At 33.4% G+C, this 18,189-nt stretch overlaps 2 protein-coding genes across 2 annotated transcripts; both read right to left on the bottom strand.

Moving 5' to 3' along the window:
• Positions 1–70: 70 nt before the first annotated feature.
• Positions 71–4,857, bottom strand: LOC130811047 (uncharacterized protein At4g06598-like). The gene is made up of 6 exons (XM_057677196.1): positions 4,724–4,857; positions 2,308–2,807; positions 1,637–1,915; positions 1,407–1,482; positions 1,139–1,265; positions 71–444 (listed from the first exon to the last, which is right to left on the bottom strand). The coding sequence occupies exons 2-6, from the start codon at positions 2,715–2,717 to the stop codon at positions 230–232; spliced, it is 1,107 nt and encodes a 368-aa protein (XP_057533179.1). The 5' UTR covers positions 2,718–2,807; positions 4,724–4,857; the 3' UTR covers positions 71–229.
• A 1,564-nt stretch (positions 4,858–6,421) lies between these two features.
• On the bottom strand, positions 6,422–17,896 carry LOC130810439 (ran-binding protein M homolog). Its single transcript, XM_057676501.1, has 10 exons — positions 17,378–17,896; positions 15,223–15,369; positions 14,949–15,035; positions 14,483–14,528; positions 13,997–14,073; positions 11,675–11,837; positions 10,918–10,986; positions 10,337–10,396; positions 7,427–7,513; positions 6,422–6,923 (listed from the first exon to the last, which is right to left on the bottom strand). The coding sequence occupies exons 1-10, from the start codon at positions 17,731–17,733 to the stop codon at positions 6,642–6,644; spliced, it is 1,374 nt and encodes a 457-aa protein (XP_057532484.1). The 5' UTR covers positions 17,734–17,896; the 3' UTR covers positions 6,422–6,641.
• Between the last annotated feature and the right edge of the window lie 293 nt (positions 17,897–18,189).

The raw sequence follows: 18,189 nt of genomic DNA, 5'->3' as shown, positions 1-18,189 counted from the left end.
AACATCAATTAGAAATGACGGAAAATTATACAAATATAATATGAAGTCAGTTAAATAAATCAACGCGAGAAATCATCGCTAATATGAATATATGATCTTACAATATATTGCTATTTTAGAGTATCACTTCATAATAAACCTTTCATGTACAATTGCCCCAGTACTACCTACTGTCAATAATCATGTTAATTTACAGAACCCACCAAACCCATTGGTGTAGAGTACTTATTTACTGAGGGGCTCTATGGCTGGCTGCAACAGCCCTTGGAGGATTAAAACCGAGCCTGACAAGTTGAGGATCGAGGTCATTAACACTTCGGCCACGTCGATGAACTGCATGATTCTGCTTTTGAGAGTGTCGATGCCGTTGATGGTTAAAATTTCGCTGCAAATGGTACAAGTATTGAAGCCTACCGAGTTCTTTGTCCAAGATCTGTTGTTCCACTGAGACATGTATGTTTTTGTAAAGCTAAGTAATTTTTGTATTAAGTATAAAAGTCATACGACTTGTATGATCAAAGGAATCAGAAACAACCGAAAAGTCGAATATTTGACACAAACTTAACCATCAAAACAATGAACTAAAGTCTTACCAAAGGTTGAGAATCATCGGTTAGCCCAGTAGTTAAGGACTTTTCCTTTTCATCTTTATGACAAACAGGGAGTATTAAATTCCTCTTCCCTTACCTATAAGGATTTTCTAGCCTACCCCAAATTAAAACGAAAAAAGCTTACCAAGAATGATCTTGAATGGTTTTGCATTTAGAACAAATAAGATCAATCATATTTATTGTGCTGTCTACCCTATACTTTCCCCATTTCCCAAGGTGTCTAGCCCGCTAACACAAGCTGGCTTGACCTGTAAGAGATCTCCGTCTGGACTGACCCTTAACTTATCGTCAAAAGGTGCCAACCTCTTGTTTGTTTCCTGTTTACAAAACACTATCCTCTAAGACGATTCGTTAGTAAACAGTAAACGGTGACATTGGGTTCGATGTTTTCTGATCGATGTAAGCAAAACTTCCATTCAATTAACACAAAAACTCATACAATCAAAAATAGCTTGAAATAGGCAGACGAAAGTGATCTCGTTATACAAAACAGTAACGAGTTGGCCACAAAAAAATGTTGTGCTTACTTGATTTGATAAAATGCTCCTGTGATAAACTGTCTAAACGTTGCTTAAGAGCTCGATTCTCCATCCCTAGTATCATATTTTGCTGATCAAGAAATTCTAGCTGTGCCGATACTTCAGCTCCTGCTGCCTGCATTAGCACATAAACACGTAAGATTGTGCAGTCGATGCAGGGTGCAGACGTTCAATATGTAAATAATCCGACAAGGATACATATAAGAAGAAGTTAGTCGAGTAGACAAGAAAAGGCGAACAAAAAAAACATATGTACCTGCAAAACATGGGCGTTTCTTTCCAGCTCGGCAATGTATTGAAGCTTTCTGACACGAGACCTTCGAGCATTATGCCTACATCGTAACAGAACCTTAGAACTTGAACGCTTTCCTTGCGACCCGTCACAGTTTTTTAGAAATTTAACACGATTACCACAGAAAATTTCTGTTTACGTATTGAATCAGTACGACCTAGCCTAATTTCGGATGAAGAGAACAAATAACTTACTGTTTACGTTTTGCATCAGTATTAAGTGTAGAAACCGGTTTCATGTGGGAGGGATCGCTTCCTGACGAATTTTCTGAGGGAAATGAAGCTTCAGGACCTAGGTTATTGTCCGATTCCTTCGCTGCAGCAAGTCGTATTCTATCTGGTTCAGGTGAACAAGTCATACCCAAGGCCTGACATTCTGCATCTTCCTTAGCATTTATCAATCCATTTGATAACTTAGGATAAGTTGAAGGCGGCAATCGCAGCTTATTATCTTGCAGTCTAGAACCCGGTGCCCTGTTATTAGATATAAGGAAAAGACTATGTAAATAGGGTTGTTACTTGTAACCATATTATTCATTACGGGTCTATTTGGGATTGGCCGTTGGCTGTATTGACTGTTTTGAACAGCTGGGAGTATTGGCTGACTTGATGTAAGTTGTTTAAGTCAGCTATTATGGAGATGTTTGGTAAAAGTTAGGTGTTGGTTGTTGGTTGTAAGCTAAAAGCCAATGAAAAAACCTACTTATGCGTAGTTCTACGGTTTTCGCTTTTAAGCCATTTCCCAAACACATTTTTGTCTATTTGACTAAGTCAAGAGTCAAAAGTCAACCAAAAAGCCATTTGTCAAACACCTCATAACGACAAGTTATTCTAGCTAGTTTATATTGCTCCCAAACTCATAGTACCTGTCAAATGAACCTGGAGGCACACCATAACGACAGTGAACCGGCATCTGAAAATTACAAGCACCATCAGGTCTTCCGAAAGTGTTCCTAGACCACGACTCCTTATCTCTGCAGCTACTTTCAGGAGCGGCTAAGTATCCAGATGAGTCACTTGCTGAACGTCGATGATGAGGTTTGTTAACAGGAGAGTCCGGCTCATTTAGGAGATCTTTAAACCAAGCAGGTGGCTCCTCAGAAAACACATCAGTGGAACCAGTTCTTGGCATGTTATCGACCTGCTTTTCAGTGTGAACCGGACCACAATAGAACAATTGCAAAGAACCTTTCTGAGGCAGAGCCATTCTTTCCCTACATGGTGCGAGTTGGTTGTTCGTGAACCCATTTGGGTTCGGCATATATTCTGTAAGCATTTTTTGATCGACCAAATAGTGTTTAACAAGCACAAAAAGACCCAAATGGCAGTTCTTAAGCACCTTGTCTCTTCTCAGTGTTCAACAATCCTGATTGTATAACAAAAGGCAGATTTTTCATCAAAATAAAGTTTACTATTTGAAACTTTGAGCAATGATATATAACATTCCAGAGATTTATGTTCAAGCCAAATCTATCCACTACTTGCATAAAATCAGTGTTGAGCTTTCATTCGGGTCATCAAGTTGATTTCGTATCATGTGTTTCGGGTCGGTTCAAAATTGGATTTTGTCCATGTTGATCTTTACATATTTTAAAATTTATTTTGAAGTCAGGTCAAGTTGGGTTCGGTTACAAGGTCGGGTAAACATTGGGTCATGGGGTCTGTTTTGAACACCTCGCTTGAGTTTAATAAATTTGTAATGACAACATTTCATTATCCCAATGTGATTAAGTGGCTCCCACCCAGGTGGGATTTGGGAGGGCCGGGTGTACGCAACATTACCCTTGTTCATGATAAATCTAACAAAGAAGTTATTTTCCATTGACCTTTGGTAGCATATGTCATGTGCAACTTCATATAAATAAAGAGTGCACTTGATTTTATAAGTCATTTTACTTTAGATCATTATAATCTAAAGCCAAAAAATTATAAATCTTTGATTCCATCAAAATAATGGACGAAGCCCTAAATTATAACACTAAACAAGCATATGTTCATTGTCTGCGAATTCGAGCACTTTTTTCGCTTTGTCTCCTTAAATGTGCAACACTATATAATAATATAATATAGTAAATTCAAAATGTGGTAAGATGTAGACAACAACAAATTTATTGTCAACATCTTTATCGCAAGCATGTTAGAAACTAATTAAGAAAAATCTAATAAAATCTCCTAAGCTTGCTAGAAGTGTCTAGAATAGTTAAGAAATGAAATTACTCGAATAGTACTATTTACTAACAATTTTTTTTTTGGATTAGTGGGTAGAGGAAGAAAAGAGAAAGGGTGAAATCAAATCCAAAATCTTATTTGAAAAAGTGATACTTGTAGTGTAATTAAAATAAGATTTGTTATGATGTGATTGTTAATTACCGACATAATTTTTTTTTTCTTTTGAATATTATTGACATTAGCTTTTTCACTTTATCAACTATCAAAGCACATTTTTTTAAAAATCATCCTTATTTAAGTAGTAGATTTCAATGGGAATTGGTTTAAATAAACAATCATTCTTGTTAATTAAGATTATAGATAGAATTTCTTATAGATATGCATATATGATATAATATATTGAACACTTTGTGAAATTAAGTAGAGCAATGTTAACAATAATCAAAATTGTTAGTGTTTTTCAATATATTTTAACAATTTTATCTGGGCGAGTATGAAAAACACAAAGTTCTTTAACACGTGTTTTTTCCTCTCTTTCTTTCTCCTACTCATTAATCAGTTTTTCTCAAAATTTTCAATTATCTCTTCTTCTATTAATCTTTAATCAAAATACCAACTTTTAATTTTTGTTAACAATGATCTTAAAGTTTACCGGTTCCGCATGAATTCGAAAAATCGAGAGAGATGTCTATAATTCACTATATAAATGTACACGAAAAGAATGATGGGTTAGGCTTTTATCTCACGTTTATGACAAAAGTTCAATTCTGACCACGTGCATGAGAATTTTCTCTTTTCAAATATTTCTCTAACGTATTCCAAATAAAAAATACATGCAAAATATAGAAGTTCATCAAAATTTTAAAATTGTACCCTTAAAATGCAAATTTCAAAACATAATTTCCCCTACCCTACAAATTATAAGCGATATATAATAAATTCAAAAAATAACACACGTACAAATATTATATTATTCCTAATATGCAAACACAATGTCAATAAATGACCCAACAAATTGTAAGAAAATCATTATTAAAAATGTAATAAATAAAAAAATACACCATAATTAAAACATAAGAAAAAATTTGGAAAATGGGGAAGAAAGAGGAGTACCGGAAAGTGTTAAGGCTGGTTTTCATGGGGGTTTTGGTGGCGGTATATAATCTCTTTATGAGCACCGCCGCTATATTTTTTATTTTTTATTTATTTTTTTTGGGTTTTCTTTTTTATTTTTTTTTCAATTGATGAATTTAATGGCCATTATTTACAAGGAATTAGAAGAAAAAAAGATGGAGAAAATATAGTATTAAAGATGGGTTTTCTCCGCAACCAAAGCTAAACGTTGTAAAGTTTTGGCATTTGTTTTGAGATCCATCATTTTCGTTTTAAAGTTTTCCTTCTTATTTTGTCATCCTAATCTTTTATTTTTATTTGAGGTCTATAATTAAATTAAAAATTGACAAATAGTCAACAAATATTCTACATGTAAGAGGGGATGAAGTTAACCTTTGTTTAGGCGGTGAAAATAGAATGTCTGTTATAACTTATGAGAATAAAAGGAAAAATTCTTAATTACTCGATTAATTGGAGATTCTCAACATATTTATCTATCTATTTATTTTCTATGTAGTATATAAAATAATTAATAAATGACATATTATAATCATATTTATTTATTTTCCACCTAAAAATTTTTAAGGTAGAATTTAAGAAAAATAAAGCATGGTGTATTAAAATAAATATATCAATTTGATTTATATATAAAAAGCTAACACTAATGTTTGAGAAATTAAATTACACCTTCCATGCACAGGAAGTTAAACTTAAACGATACCTATTATAAAAGATAAGAAGAGTTACTCCAATTGTGAAATGAAAATGACAATAGTTATAGGAGATTAGGAGTAAAATAAAAAATAATATTACATAGAAAAATTATTGTTAAATTATGATATCATAAATAATTTAAAAACGTAGTACTTTCTAAATTTATAAATACTCTACCTTTTCTTTATTTTTATGTCAACGTTTGTATTTTCCAAAGCACGATCGATAGTTTGAATGTTTGACCACAAATACACATTTAACAAATATAACAACAATTGTATTGATCACATTTTGGACGTTGACATTTGTTCACAAATTGTTAATTTGTATCGACAATTTAAGTTCTTAGTAAAATTCATAGAAATTTATTAATTATTTGTTTGATACTAAAATATACTCCCTTTGTTTTTTAGAAAAATTCTCACTTGCCATTTAGGGTATTTTATTTGTTATTCTTATGTAAAGTCTTTCTATTTATATCACAAATTTTAGACAAAAATAATCTTATTCATTCCTATTTTAATATTTTTATAATGTTTATGATCTTCGTATATATTCTACTAACTTCATTTTAACTTTTTTATATTTCTTATGGTCCCTATATATTTCCCCCTAACCTTGTAAAAACATTTTTTTATTAATTGTGCTCCGCATATTTTTTCCACTAACTTTCTTTTAATATTATTTTAATGTTTATGACACCAACTTATCTTTTATCAAATTTATTATTCAATTAAATAACAAATCAACTATCTAAAATATTCTATTTTTCTTTTTCTTAGAAGTATTCTATACCATAAGAAGTTCAAGTGACGAAAAGATGTATCTTTGTGCATGATACGTGAATTCCTAGAAAATGTGGAAATTCTAGATTGCAATGACTTAATTATTTTGTTAATCAAAAAGACTCAAAATAACAACTTATTAGGAAGAGAAAAACCTACTTGATCCAATCCATGCATGTCATGAATGGAATTATCAAAATGTATGAAAGGTTATATTTCCATTACTCGTTTGTTATGTTCAATGTAAAGATTCAACATGTAAATTAATATCGACTTTGCCTTCTCTTTTAAAACTTTACAGGGAAGTAAAAAAAAGCCATAGATTCAGTACAAATGTTACGCTTGTTCAAAGCTAGGGCTGACACTCATTTGATTCCTGCTTGCAGCGTCCATCAATACGATCATATATTTCTAAAAATCTAATGTGTGAACTTGTTGACACTGTTTAACACTCGATGTAGATTGAAAGCTTCACCTTGATCTCCATATAAAGATCGTCTTTCCAAGCTGCAAGCAGTTAGCTGCCGCAGTAATTTCTCAAGCTGAGAATGCAAGCAGCTCAGTGATTCTTTCAGCTCAGGATTAGCTGATAAGATCATTGCATTCACAGCATCAGCAACAACTTCACGTTGTGCTTCTCCAAGAAGATGTCCAACCGGGGATTTTGAGGGTTCTTCATAAGCCAACAGGGCAACACATTCCTAGAAGTAAAATGTAAGTTAAGAAATCTCAGAAGGTTCAAGAATCTCAACCACATTTGTACAGAGAAAAAAGAAGGCAGGTTTTCTTAATTAAAAAGGACTTCTAGCCATCTAGGGTAGATGTGTTCATTCATGTGGGGGTGTAGAGTTGGATTTGGAGTTCGGTGTTTCACAACAGATCCTTTTGGCTTTTTGTGTGCCAAGTCAACATACAAGTTCAAGCTTTCTGAGCAGATTACTTGGATCCGGAAAATCAGGGATGGGTTGGGTTGGGTCATACTCATGTTCGGGAAATTGGGTCCAAGATAACCATCTCTATTTCAAGGTGCTGTTTGAAAAGAAATCAAGTACATATAGGAATAGGAGATACAAGTGATACAACTCATCTCAATCTTAAGAAAATAGGCTGGATATCAGATACTAAGCATACATCTCTACATGGTAAACCCAAGGCTAAGCATGCAAATGAATTTGGTCACAAAATAAGTCAAATAAAAAAATACCTTAACAAGTTCTTTATATTCTTCCAGATGAAAATATCTTTCCAGCTCTTTCCTTCCATATGTGATAGCATTTTCCACATTTCCTACCTACATGACAAGGTTGACAACATAAGAATATAGCAGGATGCAAATGAATACATCAGGAAAACAGATTAGGTATTTGTGACAACAGGAGCGCAGGATAAAGTAATCAAATAGATTAGGACAATGAACTCTAGAAATATTGTTGCTGTTTGTAGCATTACTACTTACTAGTCTGAGGAACATAGACTACAGGTCCCATTTCCAAAATGTTTGGGTAAATAGAAAGAAAAGTTTCTCAGAAACTAACAACAAAATCAAGATTTTTCTCAAAAACTACCGAATTTTTTTTTTCAAAAACTACCTTGAAAAGACTATTTCGTTGTTAAAGACTATTAGTTATCGATAGACATTCATATTTGAAATAACTTTTTCTAGGTAGTTTTTGACATAAACCCTATTTTTGTAGATAGTTTCTAATAATTTTTCTTTTATTATATTATACAACAAATTTAACTACATAGGAGGGCCAATGTAGGCCAAATTATATAATATGTCAATTGCACAAGAATTTAGCCTGCAGTTTAGTAATAGCAAACTTGCAAAAGATTTGAGTGAACTAAATCCTCACTTTTGCTATGAAATTGGAAACATTGAGCAACTTAGATCTTCAAAAACTTTTATTCTTTTCTCATTTTTTTCTCATACTCTTTTGACTACACCAAGCTTTGGAATATTGGAATATCTAACAATAAGATGATAATACAAAGAATAGGGGTTCTCCTTTGTGGATATATCTATTCTGAGTCTTCTAACCTTTTTCCTTCTCTTTGCGGAAGGAAAATTTATTTGTCAAAATCTACCTAGGTATTTTTTGATCCTACCTAGAAAATGTTATTTAGATTATCAGTTATTTCTTAGGTAAATTGCAAGTGACTTGCACACATGGTATCAAAACTCAGCCGAGTTAACTCGGAATGCCCGAGTTGACACGGTTTTCCAATAAACCGTTCTGAGATCACGCAATTTGTAACGTCCTTTGGAAAATTGGCGCATTACCACAAATATCGCCCGATGGGGGCGAAATTTTACCCAGAAAGTACACACCAAGAAGGTAAAACTCAAAAAAATAGAAGGAAAAGGTTACAAAACTTACATCTGTTTATTTCAAAGAAAATATTGAAGAAAAAGATCAAAATTCAAAACTCCACCATTAAAGCTTAAAGTTGAAGATGTATGTCAGTGAACAATTCTTGGGAATAATAAAAGTTGGGTTTGAATACTTGTGGGAGATGACTTATTTTTTCAGCTAGTCTCTTGAGAGACTGTCTCTTTGAGAGACATATCTCAAGCCCAGCCCATCAAAGATTAATGCCTACTTACATTACTCTTAATGCTTATTTACCGTATCCTTAATGCCTACTTTCAATATCTTAAGTGTCTATTTACATAATTCTTAATGCCTACTTATAATATTTTAAAAATATATATAATGAGACGGCCCAATTAGAGATGGTCTCTCAAAGAGACCATCACTCACAAGAATTTGTGTTATTTTTTTTTACTTTTTAATTGTTTTGAATAAAAATAAAGCTAATTTTGAAAATATTAAAGGAGGAGTAATTAGAGTATGTTTATAGGTATCACTCAGACCACCAATATAATTTTTTCTCAGCAAAATTATTATTCCCTCCAATTCACAACTATTGTTCCAGTTTCTTATTGGGTAAGTTTATATCAATTGTCCCATTTCCTTTTTTGTCAATGGTTTTTTTAACTTAGTTCACACACGTAATTACGAAAATACTCCCACTTTTACTACTTACCCAATTAATCCAATCACTTAAAAAATCCCAACTACCACCTTTTTGGTGGACCCCATCCACTCTTAATATCCGTGCCCAACCAAATGGGACAATAGTTGTAAATTGGAGGGAGTATTATTTATTTAAAATATAGATTGTCAATAGTCTTGTCTTGTCATATGTATGTTTATTGTTACCAAATGTAATGTGGATAGGTAAAAGAATTTCTTATGTAATACTGAAGGGATTTCTTATATAATTGACTACTTATTCCATTAATTTCATATTTTAAATTTTAGGAAAAATTACTGTGAATAATACAACATTTTGTTAATTTCCCTACAATAATATCAACTATTGATTAACCATGAATAATACCAACTTAGGGGTTTTTTTCCTAGAATAATACCAACTTTAGCTTATTAACTAATTTACCAAATTTTTTTGTCATATAATATCCTATAGTTTGATTTTTAACATGTTAGGTATATTTTAAGGAACACCGTCCAAAGTTGGAATTATTCATGGTTAATTAAAAGTTGGTATTATTGTAGGGAAATAAACAAAAGATTGTATTATTCCTAGTAATTTTCCTAAATTTTATTAATATATGTAATGTCATAATTAACTAATAAATAATAATAAAACATTCAAAGAATATATTTTAAATATATAAATAAATTACCCTGTATAATTATCGCGATCTGTTCCTCGACAACGGAAGTTTTTCCATTCCCGTGACCCACGATCAATCGTAACAAAGAAATAACTTTTTCTTAGTTTTTGATAACAAAAAATTTTCGAGGTAATTTTTGACAAAAACCCTAATTTTGTTCCAAATTGAAATCACCCTTCAAGTTATAACATGGGTCCTGTACTGTAACTATATGATGCTCCCTGGAGGATCACCATGGGTCCTGTACTGTAACTATTTGATACTCCCAAGAGCACAAAACAGAATTAAGATAAGCCAGATATAAATCAAATGAAACACATTTGTACATAATCATGACAACAAACAGCAACAATAGAAAGCATGCAAACAGCTATTAGCATAATTATAAATAGACAAAACAGGTCATACCCGCATCAATTCTATGAAATTTTGAGAATGAAGCAAAAAAGAGACGGGAGAGATTGTATCCTGCAAAAGAAAAAATTGGACCGGAAGCCAATCAATATACTAAGTCCAAACAGAATAAAGGAATAATGATTCATAAAAAGGCATTGCTCACTTATGATACATGCTCACCCTCCTAAGGCAGAAATATCATACTGATTTTATTCCCAGAACTCAGTAGAGCTTAAAATAACAGAAGAAAAACAAGGAAACCGTATTAAATTAATCCAGGAAAGAATTGAGAGAAAATATGAGGAGTCGATGAAGATTGAAAGTCAAATGACTGATTTTACAAGCAGATGCAAACCTATGAAGTTGGGTGAAAACACAAAACCACAATAATAATCCAGCCCCAAACATGTCTAAGAAGGTGATAGTGAGTGCTGCCTCAAGGGTAGCTCAATAGGCAGAATGAGTGAAAGACTATTAAATAAGATAAAGGGTACACAACTCAGAAATCAGTACTACATGTCATGCATATGGAGAACTAGATGTGATAAAATTAACAAAGAGCAATTTCAATTTTAAAAGGCAGACAACCACACCTTAAAAATCTGAGGATACCATTCGCAAAGATTACGAAAAGCAGCATCAATCTGCCCCGTCCTGATCAACTTCATTAACAAAATGAACATGTCAAAGCCATATTTAAAAGAGCATCTGACAACAAGAATGACAACTAAAAAGGTAACAGAGGAATGAAAATAAATCAACCAATGAAATCAAAATATTCTGCAGATCAGGCAACATCAGAAGCAAACATTTGTTTTCAATATCAAAGTAGAAGCATGAATTTGAGTAGCTGTTATAGGCCCTCAAGAGAAGACGATTGATCAAATTTAAGATTAGACCCACTTTGGAAGATTGGACTCAATCCTTTTATTTCAAATACGCTGCAAATAGAAGCATTTTGAGATGGACGAATGCACTACAATCATAAAATCCAATATATATTTGTTTCGAACAATTAACATAATCTGCATGTTCTTATAAGTCATTTTACTTGTTAAACAACTAAATAGATGTTGAAAATTCATCTAACCAGACACTTCTATAAAAACCATTAATGCGATTGGTTAGTCAAATCCATTAATTCAATCCACTATAAGTTGATGTAATGTACTATCAACTATCAAATATCCATTCTCTGGGATACAGGGCCATAGACTTATAAAAGAACGATTAGAAGCAAACACTAGGCCCAGAAAAATAGAAGGTCAAACTCAGCAAAAGCATCAGGTGAAAGAATGGCATGAAGGAAAGAAAATGCCAACCAGGGAGGATATATGTAGATAACAATACCTGACGAAGAGTCTTTCTTTGACTGAGCGCAAACGTGTTATCTTGCTCAACAAACCCATTTTTTTCAGATATGCTGATGGGTGGAACAGAACTACTAGTGGCCATGTCGAACACATTAAGCGTATCTTCATAGCCATAATGTATCAAATATGATCGGACAATTCTGGCATTCCACAAACACAGGTCAGACAATTTCAAAAATTTAGTAAAGGAATCAAATAAGGTCAGACAATTTTGCTCACCAAATGATCAAAATCCGAAAAAAATTGGATGATCATCCATCCCAAATCCCAATCGAGAGAAAAAAAAAGCACACATGGGATGAGTAAGTCCGGAAATACCCATCCCATGGGTGAACCTTTCACCTCCATCCACGTGAAGAGTTTTCCACAAATTTACACTGTATTTTCCGATTTATATAAATTAAATAAAGACACGAATGAACTGCGGATGACAGCCTTAAAATTAAGGCCTTCTGCAAATTGCAGACTCGATGTTTTTTTTTGCGAATTACAGCCACCAAAGTATCAAAGTCTACATCAGTCAGGCCAACTCATCAAATTCCAACTAATTAACCTCATAATGACTGTTGACCATTGCTAATACCTTTGTCTTATTTTTGATTTTATTAAATAAAAAGAAAAAAATCACACAGCCCTTTACACCACCGACCCCCTTCCCCCTCCACCACCTCCCCTTAAACCCCCCTCCCTGGCCACCCCATTCCCACAACCCCTCCCGCTACCCACTCTCTCCACTACAACCCCCTTGTATGAAGTTGAATTTTGGCGATGAAGGTTAAAAGAAAGAAAGCTTGTTCACTAAAGCTGAATTTAGAAACTTCACAAAGATAAAAGGAGGGGGGGGGGCATTAGGGTTTATAATTTCCACCAATTGGTATGATTTCTTGGTAACATTCAACAATTCAACGAATTGAAACAGCAAAGTGACAGTAATTTGCGATGGTTGAAGAAAGATTTAAAGGGAGATTTGAGGAAGAGTGGAGTTAGGGGCGGGGGAGGGGGGGGGGGGCATTTAGGATTGGATAAGTGAAGTGACGAGGAAAAATAAAAGGGAGAGTTGGAGTGGAAATGTGGAATGATTAGAAGGGAGTAAAAAATAGAGGTTTCATGGTGCGCGATGGGGATCTGAGAGAGAGAGAGAAGAAAGGGTAATGGGAGGGATTGTAGGGGAGGCGGTAGGTTGCAGAGAAGGGCTGTAGGGAAGGGTGTTGTAGGAATAGTGTGGCTAGAGACGGGAGTTTCAGAGGAGGAGGTGGACAGGGAAAGGGGGTAGGTGGTGTTAAGGGTAGTGGGAGGGTGGGGTGGTGTAAAGGGTTGTGGAAGGTTTTTTTTTTTTTAATAAAATCAAAAAATTAGAGTGAAAGGTAATTAGGAATGGTCAACAATCATTACAAGGTTAATTAGCCAAATCCAGTGACTGGGCCTTAATGGTGTAGACTTTCATACTTTGGTGACTGTAATTCGCAAAAAAAAAATAATATTAATAATTTAACCTTTTGCTCGTCCGTTGTAAATAATCAAATAATCCAACATTTGCCCTTAGTTCGCTATGAATAGTCCAACTTTTGTCTTAGTTTGACGGCATAACCTATTATTACCTATTATTAGTTATATGGTATGTTGTGGGCAAATATACGGCAAGGATAGATTATTAGAAAATAATCCAAAGGTAGGATTATTCACAGCGGAATGGTAAAAGGTTGAATTATTAATGTCAATTTTTCAAAAAAAGAAAACATTAAGGGTGTAGTTTGCAAAAGGCCTTAAATTTAATATTTGTAGTTTGCAATTCATTCTAAAAACATATACCAAAATTCATAATCTTCTTCAATATAAATAAACGCCCATTTTGCATATATTTATTAAAAAAATCTCTTTTTTCAAGAAAGAAAGTGAATAGTGGTGAGTTTTTTTATCATGAGTGGGATAAAGATGATTTTTTCAACCATGAGATGGAGAAAAAAATCATGAGATAGAATTTTTGTGGGTATTTTACCTATCATTGGAGATACTATGAAGAACACACCGGAGAGGTACATAAGTAGTAAAGAACATAAAGCTGATATTTGTCAAATATAACTAAAAAAGATAATCTACAAGATGACAGTTTAGAAGACAAGAAAAATGTAGTCTTTAGAGCTTTGCAGAAGAAATGCAATGCACCATGAGAGAACACAGATACAAGCGCTTAAGAGTTTAAACAAAGAGCTATCATGTCAATTATATTATCAGAACCAAAAAGAACTTATCCAACAAATGTTCTGTTAGTAATGATCCCTTAAACAAGCAAACCACTTACCCATAACTAACATTCTGTGGTAAAGACATCTTTTCAATCATGCTTTGCTGCTTCAACCTTTCTTCTTCTTCGTGAGCCTAATGGACGGTACAGAGAATAATGAAGATTAATAGTGATCAGAAAGGCACACTAAGGGTAGAAAAGGAAAGCAACCTATTTGAAAGACAAAATTAAGGTTTTAAAAAGGATCAGGTCTGGAAGCTGAAATTCTTGGTCATCGTCAAAAGCACTATACAGAAAGTTCAAGTAATTCAAAACTAAGAAGCATGCACATCAGTGCATGGTAAAAATTATTCTATGACAAATATTATAAGCAGCAGCAGCAACAACCCCTCCGTAGCTTCCCTCCCCCTCTCTTTTTGCAGGTTGGGACGCACATTGGAACATGAACAAGAGTGGCTATATAACTTCAATTAACTTGGTAATTAAATGCAACAATCAACATCAGCACAGTTGAGACATTTGCCTTGCATAAAGAGGGCTCACCTTAACATCAAAAAGGAAGGGTTCCTTCCCAAAGTTGACAGTAACCCTGCACAGTTAAGGGGAAAAAATTATAGCAGTCAATCCCAAAGTTGACAGTAACCCACTTACTGGACAACTTAAAGATACTCATAAAGGTCGTCGAACTGTTTATTTCACACCAACCCAACCCAATAATGATATGTTTGATTAAAAAAAGTTAAGCAAGAAATTCAGTTGTTTAATTGAATGAGTTATACAAGTTTTTTCAAGTTAATAATTTTGACCTTAATCTAACTCATTGAATAACCCATTTAATTAACAGATAGGGTACGGTCGACCCAATTACTTAATTAGATCAAAAATCTCAACCCAAACACGCTTATTTTGAGTTAAGTTCAAGTCGTATTAACAATCAGCTTTAGCTAGACTTGCATCACAGTCAATGTTACTAGATCATTATCAATAGTTTTTTGGAAGGAAAACATACTCTTCATTCTGGCTGTGGACGGCTACCGTTGGAAACAATTGACACTTAACATCTTTGTACACCTTGCCAACAATGGTCCCGTTTTTACTGGAAAAAAAGTCCATGAGCAACAGATACATAAAACAGCAGAAAATAATGACCATGAAATAACACGGAACATAAATCATTTATAGAACGTTATGCTTGCTAGGGAACTAAAAAACTACTTGTAAGCTTCATTAAGATGAATCTTCTACTTTCCTTCTAATGCAAGAGAAAAATTTAGATGTCTTACGTAAAAAATATTTCTTGGGAAGCATAATTGATCCCTCCACCAACTGTATCACCAGTAGTGAATTTTGGGCCAAATTGCTCTCCTTTCCCTTGACTATGATAAAGCAACCCATCATCTCCATGATAGCCATAGCTGTTTAATTCCCACCTGTCCAATTTAAAGGAAGAAAACAAGGCGAATTGAAACTGTTAAACTACAAGCTTCTATCAACCTAACTAGGTCGCACGATAGGGATTGAAAAAGTTCAACAACTAGAACCAAGCCAAGACCTAAACCCATTAATTATTAGTGGACACATACTCAAACCCAAGGTCTGAAAATTTTGGGCCCAAACCAAAACGTTTTGGGTTTGATGGGACAAGGGTACTTAATGGGTCTCAAATTATTCATACTTTGATTGAGCTCGTTGAGATCTAGAAGAAGGGGAACCCAAAGAATGATGTGCTTGTGATTGAACTTTGGTGCCGAATAAACCAAAGTGAGTTCATCGATCATTAATCATAGGAGTAGAAAATTGATTAAGACAAAGAAGTGTCATAACAATCCAAGGAAAAAGTATCTAAGGAAGACTTGAAGGCATGTAGACGTATAGGGTAGAAGCATGTCGAGAGATTTGTTCCACCATCACAAAAAGGTCGAAGCTTCTTTTGGAATAGAGTGGAATGAAGTGTGTTGATAGACGAACAAATGAAATCGGAATTGATATCAATAAAGATAAGAAATGATCAACAATGGAAAGCAAATTTAAATGTTGTCAAGTGACAAACCATATGCTAGTGCAGTAGTCTCATGTATGTCATGTCTAAGGTAAGTATAATTTTGCATGTGTCGTAAGCATAATAAGTTGGTATGAGCCTAAGTTTGGAAGATCAATAAATGGATATTCGTTTTTAACTGCACATCTTTAATAGGACTTTAATTACAACTTCAATGAATGTTGTTCGGCTTGTTGACTCTTACTACACAAAAGAAGTTCACCGTCAAGTCATATCTTCACGCTTTATTCTTGTGCAACAAGTTGGAAGGTCTCTGCAATATAATTAATCTAAAGTACAGTATACCGCCCTTATAAAAACATGAAAAAGGCTATATGGTTGCGAGTTTTTATTATGGACCTTAATGTATGACCATTTTATTCTCAAATAACCAAAGTGTTGTCTTTCGTGCCAACAATGATGCACAACATTTCAAGACTAAACATATTCCAACCAAATACCACTATACATAACAAAATAAAAAAAATTATAAAAAAAAAACACTATTGTTGAAGGAGCAATTAACTCAAGAAAATTATTTTCCTAATTCGGATAATTCAGCTAATACTCACATTGTTATACCCTAATGCTAAGTTTGATCATTGTATGGATTTAATAAGCCTTCAAACGTGCTAGGCTCATGCATGCTAAGACGGAGCATAACCCACTGATTTTGTGAAATTGTAAAATTGCTTATTATGAACCAAAACTTTTGGCCTAATCAACAATTACATGTTTGGTGCTCTCTCTTTCAACTGAAAGCACCAAGGTGTTCTAAACACTTCTAAATTTACCTGGCATGATCAAAATAATCAAAGAAAGAAACAGAGATCTTAAAACTTTGGAGAACATTCTAAATTTTTAACAAACCACTAAATAAATAGGATTTGTGAGATTCATTTCCACAATCAACATCATACAAATACCAATTCCACATAAAAAGAATCCTTACAATCCCACTTTGTACACTGCACACACTTTCACCCTTGTTTTCTTCCATCCACTACTGCATCTACTTTGTAAATTTGTTATTTTCTCCATCATCCTAATATGATAATAATCAGGGTTCTTACAAATACCCTCATTTAATACAGCGCATTTTCATTTTGAGTGTTTCTTCATTCCTTATCTTGTATCAATCCTCTATAAATATCCCAATTCATCCATACTTCCACATATGATTCTACACCTAACCCAAATCAAAAACGCAGTTCACAAACAAGATTTCCAAACCTTCAATAGACATTCCTAACATATAGCGTTTATAAAAATTAAGCAAATCTCAATCAAAAACCACCACCTTCACTCGAAAAACCCAAAATAAAATCATCATTCCAGTTCAATCCAATTCATATAAAATTCGCCAAATAAAATTCAAACCTAAACAACAATCGACTTACCCAGGTTGTCGACGCATCTTGAAATTTTCAGAAGTAAAACCAATAGCAACCTGACCTTTAGTTCCAGCATTCTTTACAGTCATCTCAAAATAATACACGAGTCGTTTCACTGGAGCAGGACAATTGGCTTGAATCACACCGACATCATGACCATGTAAGTTAACATTCGTATATTTCACCGTCAGCTTATCAGTAGAAACTACTAGGAATCCACCGGAACTATTAATGGTATTTAATTCCGTCGGAACAGGTTCGGATTCATCATCATTCATATCAATTTCTTTGCTAGATAAGAAGTTGAGTTTCGCTTGTTTTAAGACGTAATTGCTGATTTGTTCTTGATGATTTGCCACCATTCTTGCTTTTCTTTTCGCAAAACCCTAATTGATCGATGCAAAATTGAGGAGTGTAAGAAATTGGCTGATTGCTTGAAAGGAGGGGAAAATTTAAGATCTGGCCAAATATTTTAACAGTTGAGGAATAAGAGCGGTTAATTTTATTCTGGACGGGTAATAATGTACACCTATAATCTCTCTCTCTCTCTCTCTATATATATATATATATATATATATATAAATTTAATTAATATTTTTGACATATATTTAGAAGATAAAATATATCTCGTTAGATTCGTTTTAATGTATACTTTTTTATTATGTATTTCTAATAATTTTTTAATATGTGTATTTAAAGATATTGAAATTTAAAATTTGCTTTAAAAACCGTGCAAAAATTAAACGAAAGGAGTATATAACTATTACTAAAACAAAATATTGTTGACATCATCACTATTTCATATTGCTTACGTGTCA

Source organism: Amaranthus tricolor, chromosome 4 (genome assembly GCF_026212465.1).
Source record: "Amaranthus tricolor cultivar Red isolate AtriRed21 chromosome 4, ASM2621246v1, whole genome shotgun sequence".
NCBI classification, from domain to species: domain Eukaryota; kingdom Viridiplantae; phylum Streptophyta; class Magnoliopsida; order Caryophyllales; family Amaranthaceae; genus Amaranthus; species Amaranthus tricolor.
The sequence above is the reverse complement of the archived record's forward strand: the minus strand, read 5'-3'. Positions and strand labels throughout refer to the sequence as shown.

What these genes read in the sequence shown, in the direction of transcription:
- LOC130811047 (XM_057677196.1), bottom strand. Translation starts at nt 2,717, where the DNA reads ATGCTTACAGAATATATGCCGAACCCAAATGGGTTCACGAACAACCAA. An exon ending in CCTCCAGGTTCATTTGACAG is followed by an intron (nt 1,916 to 2,307) that starts GTACTATGAGTT and finishes ATCTAATAACAG; the next exon opens with GGCACCGGGTTCTAGACTGC. An exon ending in ACTGATGCAAAACGTAAACA is followed by an intron (nt 1,483 to 1,636) that starts GTAAGTTATTTG and finishes GTTACGATGTAG; the next exon opens with GCATAATGCTCGAAGGTCTC.
- LOC130810439 (XM_057676501.1), bottom strand. Translation starts at nt 17,733, where the DNA reads ATGGTGGCAAATCATCAAGAACAAATCAGCAATTACGTCTTAAAACAA. An exon ending in GGTATCCTCAGATTTTTAAG is followed by an intron (nt 10,397 to 10,917) that starts GTGTGGTTGTCT and finishes TTTCTTTTGCAG; the next exon opens with GATACAATCTCTCCCGTCTC. An exon ending in ATTTCATAGAATTGATGCGG is followed by an intron (nt 7,514 to 10,336) that starts GTATGACCTGTT and finishes CTTGTCATGTAG; the next exon opens with GTAGGAAATGTGGAAAATGC.